The 19,109-nt window shown below is 33.4% G+C and overlaps 2 protein-coding genes across 4 annotated transcripts; both read right to left on the bottom strand.

The window, feature by feature from the left end:
- Positions 1-1,396: 1,396 nt before the first annotated feature.
- Positions 1,397-4,665, bottom strand: LOC110705183 (NADH dehydrogenase [ubiquinone] 1 beta subcomplex subunit 9-like). The gene is made up of 6 exons (XM_021883038.1): positions 4,433-4,665; positions 4,264-4,305; positions 3,808-3,889; positions 2,979-3,034; positions 1,900-1,965; positions 1,397-1,766 (listed from the first exon to the last, which is right to left on the bottom strand). Exons 1-5 carry the CDS (start codon positions 4,559-4,561, stop codon positions 1,918-1,920), a joined length of 357 nt encoding a protein of 118 aa, XP_021738730.1. The 5' UTR covers positions 4,562-4,665; the 3' UTR covers positions 1,397-1,766; positions 1,900-1,917.
- Positions 4,666-5,321: 656 nt separating this feature from the next.
- On the bottom strand, positions 5,322-12,437 carry LOC110705182 (kinesin-like protein KIN-7E). Of its 3 annotated transcripts, XM_021883034.1 has the most exons (15): positions 12,234-12,437; positions 11,446-11,576; positions 11,097-11,329; positions 10,571-10,660; positions 10,360-10,460; positions 10,152-10,265; positions 10,002-10,083; positions 9,853-9,920; positions 9,699-9,764; positions 9,427-9,551; positions 8,620-8,956; positions 7,883-7,987; positions 6,678-7,445; positions 6,094-6,404; positions 5,322-5,916 (listed from the first exon to the last, which is right to left on the bottom strand). In XM_021883034.1, exons 3-15 carry the CDS (start codon positions 11,314-11,316, stop codon positions 5,595-5,597), a joined length of 2,709 nt encoding a protein of 902 aa, XP_021738726.1. In that variant the 5' UTR covers positions 11,317-11,329; positions 11,446-11,576; positions 12,234-12,437; the 3' UTR covers positions 5,322-5,594. The 3 variants fall into 3 exon arrangements, with proteins under 3 accessions (XP_021738726.1, XP_021738728.1, XP_021738727.1); XM_021883036.1 differs by lacking the exon at positions 11,446-11,576; XM_021883035.1 differs by lacking the exon at positions 12,234-12,437 and having other exon boundaries at positions 11,446-12,192.
- Between the last annotated feature and the right edge of the window lie 6,672 nt (positions 12,438-19,109).

Here is a 19,109-nt window from a genome sequence, read left to right as displayed (position 1 = left end):
TGTTACAAACCCGACCCGAAATCATCGACTTGTTATTAACCTGACCCAAATTCAACTCGACTTGTTATTGATCGACCCGAATTTTACCAGACCTATTACTTACCTGACCCAAAATTTCAACCCGATTTGTTATTAACTCGACTTGAAATTAACACAACTTATTATTGACCCTAAATTCAACTCAAATTATTCCTGGCGCGATTTCAAATCACCTTAAATGCAATTTAGACCATCTTATTATTGTTGATCAAAGCATTTTGTCTAGAGAGACTAAGTCGGTCCAGGCCAGCAAAAGAAAGGAGTATCATCCTCAAATTTAAGAGTTAAATATAATATATATTTGTTGTATGGTCGAAGGAGATAATTATCTTCTAAATTATAGACTATATTTCCCTAGTATATTGCCATATATATTATAGTCAAAGGAAATAATTAGCTTGATAAAAATGATAATGATCTATATATAGTTAGTTGAACCCGAATATGAGCTGACTTGGAAATGACCCGACCTGATTGTAACCTGCAAATTATTGACTTGAACATTACCCGACTTGAATCCGAGAATGACCCAACTTGGAAATAACCCAACCTGATTATAACCCACAAATTATTGACTTGAACCGAACCCGAATTGAACCCGAGAATGACTCGACCTAATTATAACTCGCAAATTATTGACTTGAACCGAACCCGACTCAAACCCGAGAATGACTTGACCTGATTCTAACGCGCAAATTATTGACTCGAACCGAACCCGACTCGAACCCGAGAATTACCCTAACCCGTTTTAACTTGTCAAAACCCGAATTAAACCCGATCTATTGTTCACCCGACCTGTTATTAACCCGACCTAAACCCGACCCAAACCTGATAAGAAGTATGACCCGACTCAAGCATGACCCAACTCAAACTAGTTCGCATAGGTTATGGAATTAATCCGAATTGACCCAACCCACTCTTACCTGACCCAAAACCGACCCGTTTACCCAAATTGACAGCTCTAGGTGCAACGCAGTCTTCCCACAATTCTTTGATTGTCAAATTTACAGTTGATGTATATCTTCCAATAGACAATGTTAGTCTTGCAACGATGAAAGGGGTTGGCTGGGAGGTTGACAAAAGACATTGACAACATGATTAAAATTCACCTCATTTTAAACCATGGATTTATAATAGTCTCTTGAACATAATATATGAACCTTTATTATACAGTATATAATCATTATTATTATTATTATAATCTTGCCTAAATGCCGTGTAACAACAGGCTTTCGCTTAAGTGGCTTCTTAAGCCCCAAGTCGATATTGAGTCCTGGTGGCAATTGCAGCCGCAAGAATGTAAGATAATTCAAACCAGCTACTAAGTATATACTGAAATTTACAAGCTTATTTCTCATTTCTTTTCAATACCAAGTTATTGGCTCGATGCTCAAGTCCAACACACAGTAACGGCATCCTAGCAATTAAGAGAGTGCTCCCTGTCTGATACAATCCCGAGCCACAATCACCAATTTACCATAAGAGAAGCTACTGAATCATGCCTTAACAAAAGGAGGAAACTTATTCATGATGGTAAATTATTAACATCTTCAGAAGATTAACAATTCATGTGCACAAATTTTCAAACAGTTTACATGAAGTGCAGAGAACCTAGGTAAATTTCAAAACGGAAAACTGAACATCTCAAAATGTTTGAAGCGTAATTAAATGCAAACAGGAGATGACTCTTCATCATTATCTTCCCACCACAGGCAGAATAATCTCATCTGCATCAACCAGTAAGGAAACACATAAGACTAACAATCACTGAAAGAACACAATCCAAAGTCAGGTCAGAAGCCAATTTTTCCACTAAAATAAAAAAGGAGAAAGAAAGAAATGGGTCACTGCCAAACTTACGGCATCAAGTATATGCAGCTACTTTAGCTCGGCCTCTTCTTGGCCATAGTTGTATATAATCTCAATCTGCAATTGACAGAGTTTAAGAAACAGGCAAGGTAGAAATCAGAAATCAAATGGGCAAATTGAATCAACCATAATAAATTCAAGATATTTACAAACAAGAGAGCACAAAGAAAGCAATTGATCCAAATAATCAAATAATCTCAAGCAACTAACTTATATGAGCATAGAAAAGTGGACAACATCATTGAGTTGCTAACTCATGAGTCATGGCAACTATTCAACACTGCTAGATGATATTGAATAATATTGAAACAGAGACCAGCACCGCAAAGCCCAAAACAGCTCTATGTAATTCTCTCCAAAAGGGGGACAAAAGAAACCAAGAAAAAGAATCTCCCCACTCTTGGTAAGGAGGAGTTGTTTTATCAAATCAGTAAACTGAAGAGGTATACACCCTAACACTTGAACACACGTGCACAACCAATAGCACACAAATGGAAAGGGGGGACACAATACCAATGTAAAAAATGGCACCTAAATGATGCCACAAATAATACTACCTCCGATTTTTTTTAGTTGCAACTAAAAAAAATTGGAGGTAGTAATTAAAATAGAATTAGTTCCATGGCTAGTGATTGCAAATGCAAGAGTATTCTAAGGGGTTTTTCTTAGCCTAGAATGCGTAAAAAGAGGCGTTTATATTCCACAAAAGAATCAAAATACATTTTATTTAAAATCAGCCAAAGGAGCTTGATACGTTGATGCTTGAAGGTAGTCATACTTCGTATTAATTACAATATGAAGACAACAAAGCTTTAAACCAGCAAACATTTGAAACTTACATAAAGCCATGTTAACACAAGCTGTCGTTGGTACAAAATTTAAATATTGGTAATGCAAAAATAGAGCACTTATCACATTCCATTTCATTAGGGTAAATATATAGCAATATGATGTCAATAATCAGAAATGAGTATCCTGAGACAAAACAGAATAGTTGTGCCAAAGAAAGAATAAACACTTTCCAACCAGTGAAAGAACAGGATATAGCCATATAGCACATTGTCACATACCCCTTTAGGTGGCTCTGGGTTTCTGCAGAACTTTGAACCGCCAGGAGCCCATGGAACTGCAGAGGGTTTGAAAAGGCATGAGTTACAGTGTCCATTATCAACAAGTTACAACACCATAAGATACAAAGAGCAATAAGACTTCATTAACTTGTTTAAAAAGAAGGGTGTTGGCATATTTATAAATTGCAAATGGAAAAATCTCAACATTGACCCATTTTATTTAGCACACTACAGAAGTACAGATTTATCTTAAGACTCCACACCAGGCATTAGAGTGACACAAAGTTAAAATTGGCGAGCAATAGAAAAACACAGGAAGAAACTCTGTTGACACATATGGTTCAATTGGATAAGGATCAAAATACATGTAATCATTAAGGTTCTGATGTAACCTACATTGTGGAATGCTACAAGCTAAAAGAATTTTCTCTCATCTAAAACGATTTTCCAAGCAGTCACTAACCTAAGCAGCCATGCTTTCAAATATAGTTGCAGAATCGAGTTAGGACAGTCTGTTAAACATTTAAAAGATTTCTTATACAATAACCAACCCGCTCCGCCAATCTAAAAAAAACAAAACAAATTGAGATCAAAGATGTTTCTTTTATCCTCTTCTTCTAATTTCCTATCCAATACATACATTAAGCTAACCAATATAGCATCTTCCTACAATACATTGCATTTATGAAGGTTCCAAAGTTGAAAGCTCCTTTCGTAAACACTACAATTAATGACATTGATATACAACTTACGCGGTTACACGTCAATCAATCAATGGATGAAAACATGTATCAAACAATAAGAAACCACAGTTTATGTCACTGCTTACCAATATAAGGATCAGGGTGTCGCCACTTATTGTACTCAGATTCACCAACTGCAATCATTCTGTCAATTGTATCAAGGTCCTCCTATAACACAATGAAAAACACAGTAAGAATCACACAAAGTTGAATCAATCAGCAATTGCATAACCTATTCGCTATCGAAAATTATACCTCAATCACATTTCTCTATATAAATACACTAAAACTAACATCACAAAAGCACCAGCTTCTTACACAAAAGCATCCAAATTTACTGATTATCGAATACAAAAGCACTCGAATTTCGATCAAAAGACTGTCCATTGTCAATGTCACCAATTATACACTCTAATTCAGCTACTAATCCAATACATTGTGTATTAATTTGAACAATTGGTACCCATCAAAATTAACTAATGAAAAAAAATAAATTAATTCCTAATTTCTACATTGTATCAAAAGGAGAAGGAAAATGGTACCAGATTTTTATTAGCCTCGAACTTTTTCCGGAGCTCATCAGCCTACAGAACAAGAAGATCAAAAGAAAGCAAGATAGATTAAAAACAAGGGATCAGATCAAAACCCTAGAAATGAATTGGGGAAATGGGAATGAAATTAGGGTTTGAGATTGAGGGAAAATGAGAATACATCTTGGTAGAAAAGATGACGATGAACGGCCCAATTGAGGGTATCACGAAGTGCACGGCGATAGAGAAGGCGGACCTTCTGCTTCTGAGCGGCTCTTCTGGCAAAGAACGACGCCGTCGACAAGCTCATTTTCTCTCTCTGGATTTTCTTTCAACTTTTCTCTCTTTCTCTTCTTTCTTGTTTTCTAGAGAAATTTTGCATTTGCTACAACAATGGGGTGAGTTTCACTCCCTACGACGTCGTTCGGAGTATTTATTTATTTTGGTTTTACGACTGTTGATGACGAAAGGTAAATGATGTAGACATGTAATGTGTAACAAGTAAAGATATACACGAAGTAGACACATATGTAATGTTATGTGGCATATGCGAATTAATGTTGCGTTGTGAATGTCAACTAACTTAGTTGGTTAAAGTATTGAGCCTTCTAAATCAAATCAACCTATTTAACAATGTCCTTCGATAAATTGACGTGCACTGACACTAATTCACATTCTAGAGGAAGGACCAATTACTCGTAAGTCTATCTATATATAATACATTTGGACGGATTGTGGGAAAAGGAAATTGTGAGCAAGACTAGGATTAACAGACTCAAAAATCTTGGTCTAATGACTTGTAGGTACACAACCCTCGAATACCTTTAACTTTTGTACCTTGCCCGCTGTGAAAATTGACAAGAGCCTAATTCAAGAAATGCAAGATTGATAGAGAACTCAAGTGGCATACTCTATAGAGAAATCAAGGTGGATCTACAACACATTTAGTGTCAAGAATAAACCAATACATGTTGATCAATAGAGAAATCAAGTGGCATATTGTGAAATACAATACTCCAAGCCATTAGTATTATAATTTGTACTTGTTAAAGATGTCACACCACACCAACTTCGAAGCGAAAAATAAGTAACTAAAACAACTTTCCCATTCATCAACTCTTAGTTAGATACAATCACCAGCAGGAAGCAGCACAAAACCAAAAACCAACATACACTTCCTAATTTGAGCTTACAAGAATCACAGAAACAATGTTCTGTTCACCTACAAACGTGGAAAGAATGGGCAACACTGTAATCAAATCGAACGATATCTGTGGCTAACTTCGACTATATATAGATAGATCCTATTACCTACACACTAACACAAGTCATACACTAAATACTCATACAAGGGATGTCTTGCTGTTCATCCAACCATATGATCTCCTCCTTAAAATTGGAGGTGAGAAGCTAAGCCCAAACATCCCTTTGAACGCCCGTCCTTGCTCTGAGAACTTGACTAGTTTGGCGATGATAGCTGCACTCTCCACAATATGGTCCATGTCTTCTGTCTCTGTCCATAACCGAGATACAAGCTGTGCTCGTCTACGCTTTGAATCTGGCTTTATACCCCACTTTGTGTAGAGTCTCTTCCTCTCCTCACTTGAGAACCTTCTGTTGATCAGCTTGCTCAGCGTCTCCCTTTCTTTTCGAAGTGCCTTCTCACTGTTTCACCACCAAACACATTTTACTTAGTTGGATGCTTGTTTCAACCTTAAATTAGTCTATTACTGGTTATATTGTTCAACTAAAGCAGAAGTACGCCATAACATACTACAAAAACTAATAAAAAAAAAGTGTGAAGGCAATCATTCATAAGTAATTGGAGGAAGGAAGATGAACCTTGAAATCAATTTCAGTGCATGTCCACCATCTACCGAACGATTAACATGGGATAATGTATCCTTTAGGAAAGTAAGCCTCCTTAACTCGACCTCCAGATAAATGGAATCCGTAGGGTCGCCCTTAAAAAGAAGGAAGAAATAGGTCCTGTGAACCAATGAAACATTGCATATTTTCCAAAGTTCAACAATAGCTTTCTGAAGCTTTTCAAATTGCAAGTTCCAATCCAATGTAGTGTCTTCTGAATCTTCTCCATCAATCATGGGATCCAATCCCACGTCTCTCAACGACTTTCTCAATTCAGGAGGTCCCTAATCATATCAACAAAATAATACATAATTATAAATCTCACCAAAATGTAGAGGACTAATTTAGCAAATTTTACGGTAGTTTTGATGTATTCATCCAGCACCATTCAAAAATAATATCTTAAAATAATTGGCAGGATTAGAAAAACTCTTAACAAAAATAAAAGTGAAAATATCAGAAAAAAAAACTGCAGATTAGATGATTAAATGCTGAGATCTACTAGTATTTTTTTACCAGTGCTACTATACTACAACTGAGAATAGCAGTATGCTAACCTGGCCGTCTCCAAGTTGCTTCTCATATTGAAGCTTAGCATCCTTGAGGCCAGCAACAAAAGTCTGGACACTTGTTATCTCCTCATCAGCAACATTGTTCCCACTCAGTGATCTTACATCGTCAACAACTTCTGTTCCAACAGATGACTGAGAGCCATTACGTGACAACTTTTCAGAGTTACCACCATAATCTAGTACAGCAAACCTTTTAAATTCTCCAGGTCTGCCACTGTAGTCCATCTCCACATCACTAGGAGGGGTTCTCTCCGAATACTCTTCCTTACTAGAGGGATAAGATTGGCCGTTTGAATAACTTCCCTTAGAGCCCCGAACCTTACTGAAATTCATACTTCTGGAGCTTGATGCATCGGCAGAATCATCCCACACAGATGGATTTTCAGGTTGAGGACTAACAAGGGAATCAATTGACCTTTGCACTTCCTGGATCCTTTGTTCCAATGAACCATACAAATAACCATTTTGATGGGAGCTCCTGCCATTGCTTCCATGCCCATTACCAAACGTAGTTGAAGCTTCAGATCCTTCCATCTCAATACATCGGACTTCTCTACACTGGTCGTCACCCATCTCAGATGTATAATCTTCATGCTCTAATGCCCGTGAAGATGGATCTTCAATATAACTTTCACCGTCTTCATCTTGGACACCATCCACACGATGATGACCGTTCACACTTGAGTCTGAAATAGAACCTTCATCTTCCCATTTGTTCGGTACTTTCCACTTTGAATGGGGTTTATGCCGTTGCTGATGGAAAAAAACAGAGACAATTAGTTACCAAAGCAGCAATTTTCAGGGTGCATTTACTTTTAATGAATGGAGATTTGTCACTAATCCACAGAAATAGAAGCATGCTCTCAGCTAGCATATTGAACAATATTATTACTTTTTCCTGTTGTTTTAAGTTGCAACGACTTAACTTTTACACTATTCACATACCCTAGTACTCAGCTTTTACACTCTTTAACGAATTACTCTATTTGCTTAACAAAAAATATTGTTATGTACATCTCAAACAGTTTGTAATTTCACGAAGAAAAAATAGGCAAAAAATAAAGGGAAAAAAAAAGAAAAAGATTGTTAGTTATTGATAATTAGTGATATAAGTGATTTAAATTACACACTGGCACATGTGAAAAGAGAAGCGCTGCAACTATAAAACGGGGGAATTATTGTCTAATTACCTGTTTATTAGATGATTGATCATTTCCAATTATTTGCAATAGATCCTCAACTCGAGATTGAGCAAGATCCCTTTGCTTTGTCAGCTCCCTAATCTCCTTCTCCATCTGTTAAAAAAAAAGGGACATTATAGCATCCAACGGACCAACGCAATATTAATTCAATAGCTAGAAAAAAAATAATAAATTGGTAGATACAGCATATAGACCAAAAGTGATAATCGTTGGTTTCGTTCAGGTAACTGTATAAGAATGTGCATCATAGTATAATACATTCTTTTTCTAACCCTGGACAATAGTTGCTCCTGTGACACACATTGCTTCCTGACAGACTAAAATGAATCTCACATGCAGCAGAGCATATTAAGATATAAAATCATTAGCTAATCTGGTCTAGATTGCAGTACCAAAAAGAGGAAGATTTTCAAAGTATATTCGTTCATCAGTAGACATAATGTTACTAAAAGAACCTTTGTATTTGGGCTGTCCACACTCTCTCTATTTCTCAATCCTTTGTCCATAAATCCCAAAATAGTAGTAGCTATTATTTCAGACGGATGGAGTAAATATTTAGAAAAAAATGTGTAAATCTCACTATTTTACAAAACAAACCAGGTAACTGCTCATACAGATGGCCAACCAATCGACCGAACCATGGTCATACCCAAGTGGCCAAGTCTACTAGATAGAGCTAGAATGCTCAACCACCTTCGTAGAAAAGCTCAGAACAAAAACATTACCTTCTCAAGTTGAAGATCTTTCTTTCTGATTGTCACTGAACAATTACAAGATGATGATGTGGGAGCTGGACTCCTTAGCTCACTTTCCAGTCTGGCCAGTTCTTTCTGCAAGTGTTTGACCAAGGCTTTGTCTGACATGACAACATTCACCTGTGCATTTGTTGTCACCTGTTTAGCACAACTAGCAAACAACAAAGTGTTCCTTGATTGCTCCACATGGCTACGTGCAGGGCTCAGAGTGCAGATGATGGTAGTTCTAGCATTGCCTCCCAAGCAGGGTTGCAGGATGCGAGTCAGTTTAGAGTCCCTATAATTGATATGTCCTTGCCTTCCCTTGCTGCAGTAAGAAAGAGTACAGATTGATAAGCAGTCAATGAAGGTGCTACCCAACGATCACTAGTGATTTAACCGTCAAGTAACACAAGGAAATAAATTTATTTTGTAAAAACAAAAATATGAGAGATTGGATTAAGTAACCTAGGAGTACAAAATTTAGCAAGAATTTCTAAGTACTTGTACTTTTTATCAGAAGGTGCTGTGAACTTAACTATCAGCAACAAAAGAGCTAGCATTTACCCCATTACCACAAATTAGTCGTCAATTAACCATTGAGGATACTACTAAGTAACATACGGAGTATCACTATGACAAGCAGGCAAGAAGAAATCCATAAGGGCCATACTGAAAAGTTAAACACTAAACATCACACTAAAGAAGCGACTCTAAAACATAGTTTATCTCATTAGCGGTATGTCAGAAGGCATTTCAAGAAAAAGAAAATTAGAGAACTGGATTTCAGTAAGAAACCTTAGCTTGCGGATAACATTCCCTAGTGTTAGCAGACTCCGGTTTATATGGCAACCTTCCTTTAATCGTGTCCCAGCTGACATTGCCTGAGCTGCCCGTTCACTTCCAGCTAGATCAATAAAAAACTGCAGATGAACACCAATAAAATCATGTTGGTTTGACAACCTCAACCTCAAGGAATGTATTTAGACAAATTGAAGAAACTGATACACAGCAAATTAAACATTTTTTTCAAAATAAGACAAGAGGTACTTAAGTTCTGAGTTGCTTACCACACTAGCTGAAAGGGTACTTGAGTTTCCCTTGCCTATGAACTCACGAGCAGAACTCTCAATTGTCTGCATGTATCAACAAACAAATAAAGAGATGGATACACAAATTATAAGAAATAAAGTTCAATTAAAACATCAAAGGAAAAAATAATACCAGTTTCAGAATTTGATGTGACCTTGAGCTATGTTCATTCAAGGAGGTCTCTCCAACTTTCCTTTGAGCTGCAATGTCATGATAAAATTGAATAAACAAGAACATAATATTAGAGAAAATATATCAAATTGGTAGTCATTGTGCTTTACCTTCACAAATAGACAGAAGCTTCCTTAAATGGCTCCAATCATTTAATTTTTCCTCAGTCAGCTTTTCCACAATGGTTCCTTTCTGGAAAAATGCAAACATATCAGTTTTTGCATTCTCGCTATACTCTAGTACAAGAGAATTATATTTACCTCAGGATCATCCATTAGCCTCAGAGGAGTATTGTCCGAACTGAGAAGGTCCCTCACATTTTCATTGTAGATCTCCATGGCAGAGAACTTGAGAGCAAATGCCCGCTCTTCATGCTGAAGACCACAGAAGCTTATCTTAGTAACATTACATTCGACTTAGTTATCCAAAGTTCCAAGATAGAAAAAAAGTACTCCGATTTTCCATTACCCTTTGCATATAGTCATATATATCAGCAACAGTATACTCGGTAATTGCATTCATGGTGTATGTTTTTCCACTGCTTGTTTGTCCATAAGCAAAAATGCTGGCTGATGAGCAAAAAAGGTTTTCAATAAAAAAAATGTCAAAAATAGTCGAATTGTATCGTCTGAATATATACCTAGTGTAGGTAGATGTATAAACACGAATATTAACTTACAATTAATCCCACTAACAACAGAAAGAGCAATTTCCTTTGTTCCTTCCTCATACACCTGCTTGGATGGGCAATCGCCTGAATATACCCTGTCTACCAAACAAGATTAAGATAAACCAAAATTAATAATAAACATACAAGAATTTACATTCCATTTGAGCACAAGCACATACTTACAAGTTACAAACATATAATATCAACCTCCAAAATCATTAAAAAATTCACTTAATCACGGCCTCACAGGTTCTTCACTAAACAGCCATTATAATTACAATGTAGTCACTTGTCCAAGAACATTGCACCTTATAAGTTATAATGTCAAAGTTCGAGAAATGCATGAGCAAAAATATTATAATCATACATTAGACATGTTACAATTTTCACTCGTCTACATAATATATCCATCACAAATTCACAATTTCCTTGCAATCCTATACCTCAAAAAGGACATAAACACGAGCATCGAGCATCAAGCATCAACATATGATCACGATTTTTAAATGATCTACTAGTTAAAGCTTGGCCTTACCAAATGAATAAACCGTGGGAAGTCCAGAGCGTTCTTGAAGACTATTTCTATACAAAATGGTACTATCATTAATACATTCCCAATCAGCTACTTCGTTCTTGGAGACCTCCTTGTCATTCAAGGGCCTTAACCTCACCAACACCAAGATCTTCTCCTCTCGGCCCGCCCCTCCGGTCATCTTGTCCGAATTCTTCGACTCCTCGGCGACAATAGCCCCCATTCAACACCCAAAGCTGAACAATGTAGCCATAATACAACAATCAACAACACTCATAACAACACAACTTATGCAAAAAACACCCTAAAATAGGAAATAAATTCAACATTTACAACAAAATTAACAACTCACTTTAGTAACCTTAGATTCTCCAAAAATCAACAAAGTCAGTTAATTGCTCACAAGAAAAGCATTGTCATCATTAAAATTTGGTGTATCAACAGCTCATAAAAGCAAATGAAGTGCCTTTTTTACCTTATTCTCTGCAAAATTAACACCCAAATAACAAAAGAAAAAAATAAAGAGAAAAGGAAACTAATTATAGCAATTTTCTCACTTTTTCTTAACTGGGTTTAATTAAATTAACAGGAAAAACACAACAAAATTCAACAATTAAGATTTATGAGACAGAAAAACACGGGGGTTTAGAGGTTATAATCATGGGATTAGGTTGATAATCATAAATCAAAAACTAATCAAACTTTGCTTGATCTTTCCTTTTAAGTTTCCAAAAAAGAAAAAATAAATAAAAATCCCAGCAATCTTAATAATAAAGCTTCTCCCTTTACTCTAAAGCAACCCACCCAAGCTTTCTCTCTCTACTTTCTCCCTCTTAAAATTCAGTATTTTTTTTTTCTGAAACTTCTTCTACATTGAACAACCTTAAATTTTTCTAAGATTTTTTTTATATTTTTACCGTTTTAAAAATTTGAAAAGTCAATGAAACAGCCCTTAATAATCTTAAAATCAACGAAATTTTAAGATTAATAGCAAGATTACACAGAATATGAAATCAAGATCGAAACTTTATGCATCAAATTAGCAATTAAGAAGTAATTAATTTCAAAATTAAAACAATAATGCCGTTGTTTTTTTGACAGTTGAAGAATTATAGAAGAGTTAAGTCTAAGATAGTGTACCTCATTAAAGGGGAAAAATTTCCGAAAAATCCCAACAAAAAATATCGGATCCTCCGAAAAACTTGATTTTTGTGTTTTAATTTATTTTTTTTTTGGGATAAATTTTTGTCACCTCATTTTGATTTCTCTCTCCTCTCTTCACACTCTCTCTCTCTCTCTCTCTAAAACGCTCAGTTTGAAAATACAAAAACGCGAAATTTCTTAATAAAAACTCTAAAATTGCCGGCCTAAAAAGCAGAAATAAACAGAAAAAGGGTATTTTCGGAAACATGGTGTGAAAACTAACCACCAAAACATATCATTGACTGTTTCATACTTTCATGGGTGGTCGTTTTACTTTTACCTTCCTCGCATTTCTTTTAGAAATTTCAACAATTTAAAATGGTAAATTACTTGCTTCAAAAAAAAAAAATGGTAAATTACTCGAATTTGCGATCACTTCCTCTAACGAGCGAGTCAACTTCGTTCACCACTTACGACATTCTTTCAGAACCTTAGATTACAAAATTATGTTGTGATTTGTAAAGTGAAATAAGTCTTAAATCAATAATGAATACTCTTACGTATTAAACAGTAGAAGAGCGACGATATAATCACTTTTCTTGAGAAAAGATCAATAGAATTATATTAATAATGGTTAAGAAATGTGTCATTGTCTAATAAGCGAGAAGACGGGAGTTCATTAGTAAAATAATACTATTTGGGATCAATATAAAAAATTTATGATAGTGTTTTACGGTACTTTACCAAAAATTTAAACAAAGAACAAAAGTGTCAACGTTGTTGCCGTTTTAGTGAAATACCCATTTTGCCCCTACTTTGTGGTACCAAGAAAGTGAGAAAACTATCACGTGGCAGGATAAAGTAGGGGGTATATATGGTGTAACGCTGTTGAAAGTGGTCTATTTACACTTTAGTTAGTTTTTACTGTTTTAACCGTCTGATTGAATTTTTAATCCATATGATTGGGGTAGTGGGGCCAGGTTCACCGAGTTTAACATGGGTGCGTTTGTAGAGGAAAAAACCTTTGTTTACTTCCATGAATATTGATGTGGAGTATAGATGAAGGAGGACTCGTGTATGGAAGAATGTGAGAGACTGAGAGTTGTGAGTTAATGAATGTTGTTTCTTGCATGTTATTTTTGTTACCGTTACACACAGTGGTTGAGGGGTAAATTTGTCTTTTCATTTCTTGAAAGGTTTTGCCAAATTAGAAGGGTTTTGTTTTTTTGGTGTTGCCAAAATTAAAATTACTCTTCTCATAGAAATGATAGAACTTTAGTACAAAATCAATGGAGTATGAAACAAGAAAAACAAAATGACAAAACAAAAAATGTTAGATTAAGGGTCTGTTCTCTTCCGTTGAAATTCAGTTCAGTTCAGTTCAGTTCAGTTCAGCTCTTAATTTACGTCTAATGATATGCTAATGATATAAAGCCAAATTTCATTCTTTTAAGCTCTTATTACAACAACAACAACAACAACAACAACAACAATAATAATAATAATAATAATAATAATAATAATCAATAAGTAATAAATAATAATAATAATCATCAATAAATAATAATAATAATAATAATAATAACAATAATAATTGAAATAATAATACTAATAATAACAATCAATAAATAATAATAATAATAATCAATAAATAATAATAATAATAATAATCAAAATTAATAATAATAATAATAATATGTACATTTGTATATACACATATGTATAGTAATAAATAATCAATAAATAATCAAAGATCACTAATCCGTAGTTAGAAATCACTAATTAATAAGTTCAGTTCAGTTCAGTTCAGCTGAGTTCAGTCAATCGGAACAGGCCCTAATATGTACTCTGTATCATTATTCATTTGTACGCGATAAGATAATTTGTTATTACATAAAGGTTGTTAAACTATGTAACAACTTTTATTTTTAATATAATTATTGGTTGGGATAGACCTACAGTCTTAAAAATATCATCACCGAGCTAAATATATAGACAAAATTTCAAGTCAGCAACTTTGTCAAAAAAAATAAGATTGTGTATACGAGTATATATTAGGTTGGTGTATTATAAACATACATGTAAACGTAGCTAATCAATAATGGTGTTATAGACTTATAGATTGAACGATTGACATAAAAGGTTGTCATGGTTCTCAGGTTGGTGTATGGTATGTACTATGTAAACCTTCATGGCCAAATCAATAATGGTGTTATGGATATAGATTTGGTGCATCTTCTTTTTCAAACCAAAAAATCATTTTATGCTAACTAATTTTAATTATTGCTAGGCTAATCATTTTCTTTTAAAAATAATGCATTTGTACTATAGTCAACAACATTTGAAGGCAAAATTGGCCGAGGAAATGCACATGCACTATTTCTGTATTTGCTTATATAACTAATATAAAAAGTTGTGACATTATTCCTCGACATTTAATTATTTAAATTAAATTTAACTAAGTGAAAAGCAAATTAGTTTAAAAACAATCAAGTGAAAAGCATACCAAATCATTAAGGTTCAAGTGAAAAGGCCTAGATCAAAGGAAAAAGGCACCTTTACTAGGAACATATTATTATAACTTGGAAAAAAAAAAAGATGAAGAGAAGCCGTGATCTCAGCATTGATAGATGGGTTACTTCAATTTGAACATTCATAATTTTGACGTTGAGATTTTTATTGTATTGGTAGTTTGGTACTATGCCTTAAGCTTTCAACGCATCCACACATTCATATATTAATGAAGTAGCGATGTATTGGACCAACTAATTCATTAAGCAACGATATAGAGGACCAACTAATACAATTGGTACGTGTAGTTAATGATAAGGATTGAGCTGATTGATGTATGACTAATCTAACCATTATGTCTTAAGATTGATCAATCATAAGTCCACGCTTTGGGTGATATTTCTTAATCTTATATTTTCGGCTTGTTTTAAAAGGATTCGACTTCTAAGGATGTAATGTAAAAATTGTGAGAGTCACATCCAGTTGAGTCATTCATCTTACATTTATCTTTCCCCAACACTTTCAAAGTTCTAATTGACCTGAATTGCATGTAAGGAATAGAATGTAAGAATTATGTAGAGTCGGGTCTAATAAATTATGTTATATATATCATATGCAAAGCAGCTCCCAAAATCCTTTGATCGTAATTTATAACATCGATCAATCTCTCAAAAAAAATCATATCGGCATGTTAACATGTCACACGGATCAACTAGACGTCTAGGCTCCCATAAATAAAAATTAAATTAAGTTGTGAGATTTAATCTTTCCTCCACTAAACCAAACCCTGATTGGAATAATGTAAAAACACCTCTATGCACATGTGTGTCCACAATGCTAAAAGACATGTATACCAAAAATCTTAACAAAATCTATCAAAGAAAGTTTGTAACCAAAGAAATTAAAAAAGAGATCTAGACGTACTCTTGATAAAGATGAGATCCAAAAAAATGAATTAAAAATAGCAATAACTAGTCCTCCTAATCTTGCCCCAATTCTTAAGGGGATGTTGGGAAATAATCAAAATTCCCTATTTTATACTTGGCATTAAACCTTAAAGTGAGAATTAAGATGAAAGTGAGAGATCAACAAGTCAACAACTCCACTGGCTTAACAATGAGTGCTTACCGTTTAATCTTTGTATTAAACTTAGCTTTGACCATCATATATATATTGTTTTTATGATTAATTTATTGTTTTTTAAGCAATGGGTCAAAGTTTGTAGCAAAAAAAATATTACCGAATTAATTGATGCATAAACATTCTTTAATTAATGGATAGAGTAGTGGAGATGGACTAAAATGATGTAATCAACTTTTGAGAAGTAAGTCTAACTTGTGAATATGATAGGGGTACATTATATACCAGCTATAGTTACCAAACAAGATTTTGTTTATTAGAAAATTAATTACTTTAGAGTTCGTTTCACATCACTGTGGTTTTCTGTTTTTTGGTTTTTTATTTTTCTAAATCATATGATATATGTCACATAATGAATAAAAAAATAATCAAACTTATTAAAATCATGAAATTTTTGAAAAGTGGAAACACCTTTTTCTTGTTTCTTGTTTCCTATTTTTAATTTTAAAAAGACTAGAAATCGAAAACAAAAAACAATGCCAAACAAGCCCTAACTAATTAAAATGGTTTTTATGTAAAATCAATTTTTATTCTTAAATTTGAGATCGAGTTTGGAACAATGAAACAATAATAGTAAGTGGCAAATGGTTAGATCATGATAATTAAAAAGACTACACCTTTGCTTATAAATCAAGAAGATTAACCACTAATTACTTTCCATAATACTTTTGCTACACACAAAATTGTACTTTGAGGTCACTTGCATCCTTATTAGTGGTAACTTACCAGCTATTTCTGATAGTTATTGGAGAAAGATATTATAGTTGTAATAATTAGGTTTACCCACCACACTTATATGTTAATATATGAAGATTATGTGATTTGTCTTCATAATTCAAAGCTTAGCTAACATCTTAGTATTAGTGCTCCAATTCACTAATTACTAATTACTACTCACTACTTACTACTTTCTCTTCATAATTGAAAGCTTAGCTTATATAATTGTATTAGTACTCTAATTCACTAATTACTACTGTAATTACTACAAACTTAGTACTTACTAGTGTTCGTTGTCTTTTGTCAATTAACAACAATTGTCCGACCAAAGGAGAAACATTAGCTCTGATCATATAATAATCTAATTTGGCTAATCTCATAGTCTAATCTGTCAATAATATAAGTGGTCAATTACACTGATTTCAAAGTTAACTAACATGAGGTACGAAGTATGTTGGAAGGATTGTTATTAATCAATTAATTTAATTCAATAAACCCATTTTAATAGTGTACGTGTTCTTCTGAATTGGCTCTAGCTATGACTTGTTCATGTCATTTTGTAGTTTGTCTCATAATGTTTGATTATATATGCATGAATTTTGGAGAATAAAGATTAACAAAAAATCAAACAAAAATGCACAAATCTACATTGTTGACTCACGATGTATTTCTTGGTATGTTTGTTATATGAAGTGTGAGATATTTAGTAAAAATATGAGGAGTTTATATGGTACTCCCAAAGGATACCGTTTTAGGTTGTTTATAGAGGGCAAATAATTAAGACGTGTTCTAACAAATGTTCACTTTCATTTAATTTGTGTTTAGTTTGTTTACTTGTAAATTAGTTTTGGTGATTTATTGAAGAATTTAAATAACTTTTATTGAACACAATTTTGTAAATGGGTGTTTATAGACTAATAGACGATGTTTAAGTTGATTTTTTGGTATTCTTTAAAAAAAAAAATAAAGAACTTTTCGCGTTTTGTATGTACAAAGAGAGCCTTAGGCCCTTAGTATGTATTTGTTTTTACATCATTGCTCTTCTTTTAAATGTTTCATAAACAATCGAGACAACAACATTACAACATGCTCCAGTAAATACAAATTAACTAACTTAGGTTTTGTCCTGATTGGCTGAATTGAACTGAACTTATTGGAGCTGAACTGAACTGAATATTTCATGAGAGAAGGAAATTAAGAACTGAATTGAACTTATTGGAGCTAAGCTGAACTGAAAATAATATAAACAGAACAGGCCCTTAATTATGTTTTAAATATTATATTAAAAAAAAACTAAAATCAAACATTAAATTCCTGCATCATCACCCTTCTTTTAAATGTTTGCGTATATGATAACAATTCAAAAATTAACTGAGGAAAAAAGCTTTAACAACTTGACATACCTTGAATCTCAAATTTTACACAAAGATTACGAGGATATTCATACGTTTGTGAACCTTATAACTTTCCAATACTATTTCTTAAAGATCAAATCACAGGAAGTATGAAAAAAAAAAGGAAAGGTGAAAGGGCCTCAATCATGTTCATGACTTCATGAAGCTTCGTCGCCGACCAAAGAGGTACTCAATGGGCCAATCAGCACAAAACAAATTAGCTTTTAAAGAATAATTTGGCCCATGATGCTCGGCCCATTTTGGCCCATGGTGCATGTAATAACAATTGAACATCTAATCATACTCTGCACTTGTTAAATTGTTTTTGATTTTTTTTTTATGTTAAACTAATTACTAGTCTGGGCGATGCCCAGATCACTATAAATTAAGGAGTAGTAAGTTTGATAAAACATTAAGCATCTGTTCACAATTACTAAAGTGAATTGATTAGAGCTGAACTAAACTGAAAAGATTGGAGCTGAACTGAAATGAACTGAACTGAGCTTAGCTGAGTTGAACTGAATATTTTATGAAAGAGGGAAATTAGGAGTTGAACTGAACTGAATTAAACTGAACTGAACTGAAATTAAGTAAATATGAACAGACCCTAAGTTTTTAAGTTAGTGTTCAACAATATTTATAAGTGAATAAAAATATATTAATAAATTAAGATTAATGGGCTCTAGTTTTTATTCATTTTACTTTACATAATAAAATAATAACTTCTTGTCAAAATAAAATTAAATAATAACTTGTGTAAATATTAGAGAGTATTGTATGATTATTTTATAAGTCTTGAATCTAAAAATTAACATCCAAGGAATCAACAACTATTAGTGTGTGATTAATGTCTTACAAATTTAATCGTATTTATTGTGCAATTATTTAAGAGTTACGTTCTTAAGGAAAATTAAGTACAAAGGTTAAATGTATGAAACATTTAGGATAATGAATGATGACAAATAAAGTAGATTTTATAAAGTGTTATTGGACTTGTTATAATATAATACTTCCTCCATTTCTTATTAAAATTTTACACTATTTATAAACTTTTTTTGACTAACATTTGTGATTTATAGAAATAAAAATAAATAATAATAAATAAAAACCA

Source organism: Chenopodium quinoa, unplaced genomic scaffold (assembly GCF_001683475.1).
Source record: "Chenopodium quinoa cultivar QQ74 unplaced genomic scaffold, ASM168347v1, whole genome shotgun sequence".
Lineage (NCBI taxonomy): Eukaryota > Viridiplantae > Streptophyta > Magnoliopsida > Caryophyllales > Amaranthaceae > Chenopodium > Chenopodium quinoa.
This window is presented reverse-complemented; position numbering and strand designations above follow the sequence as displayed.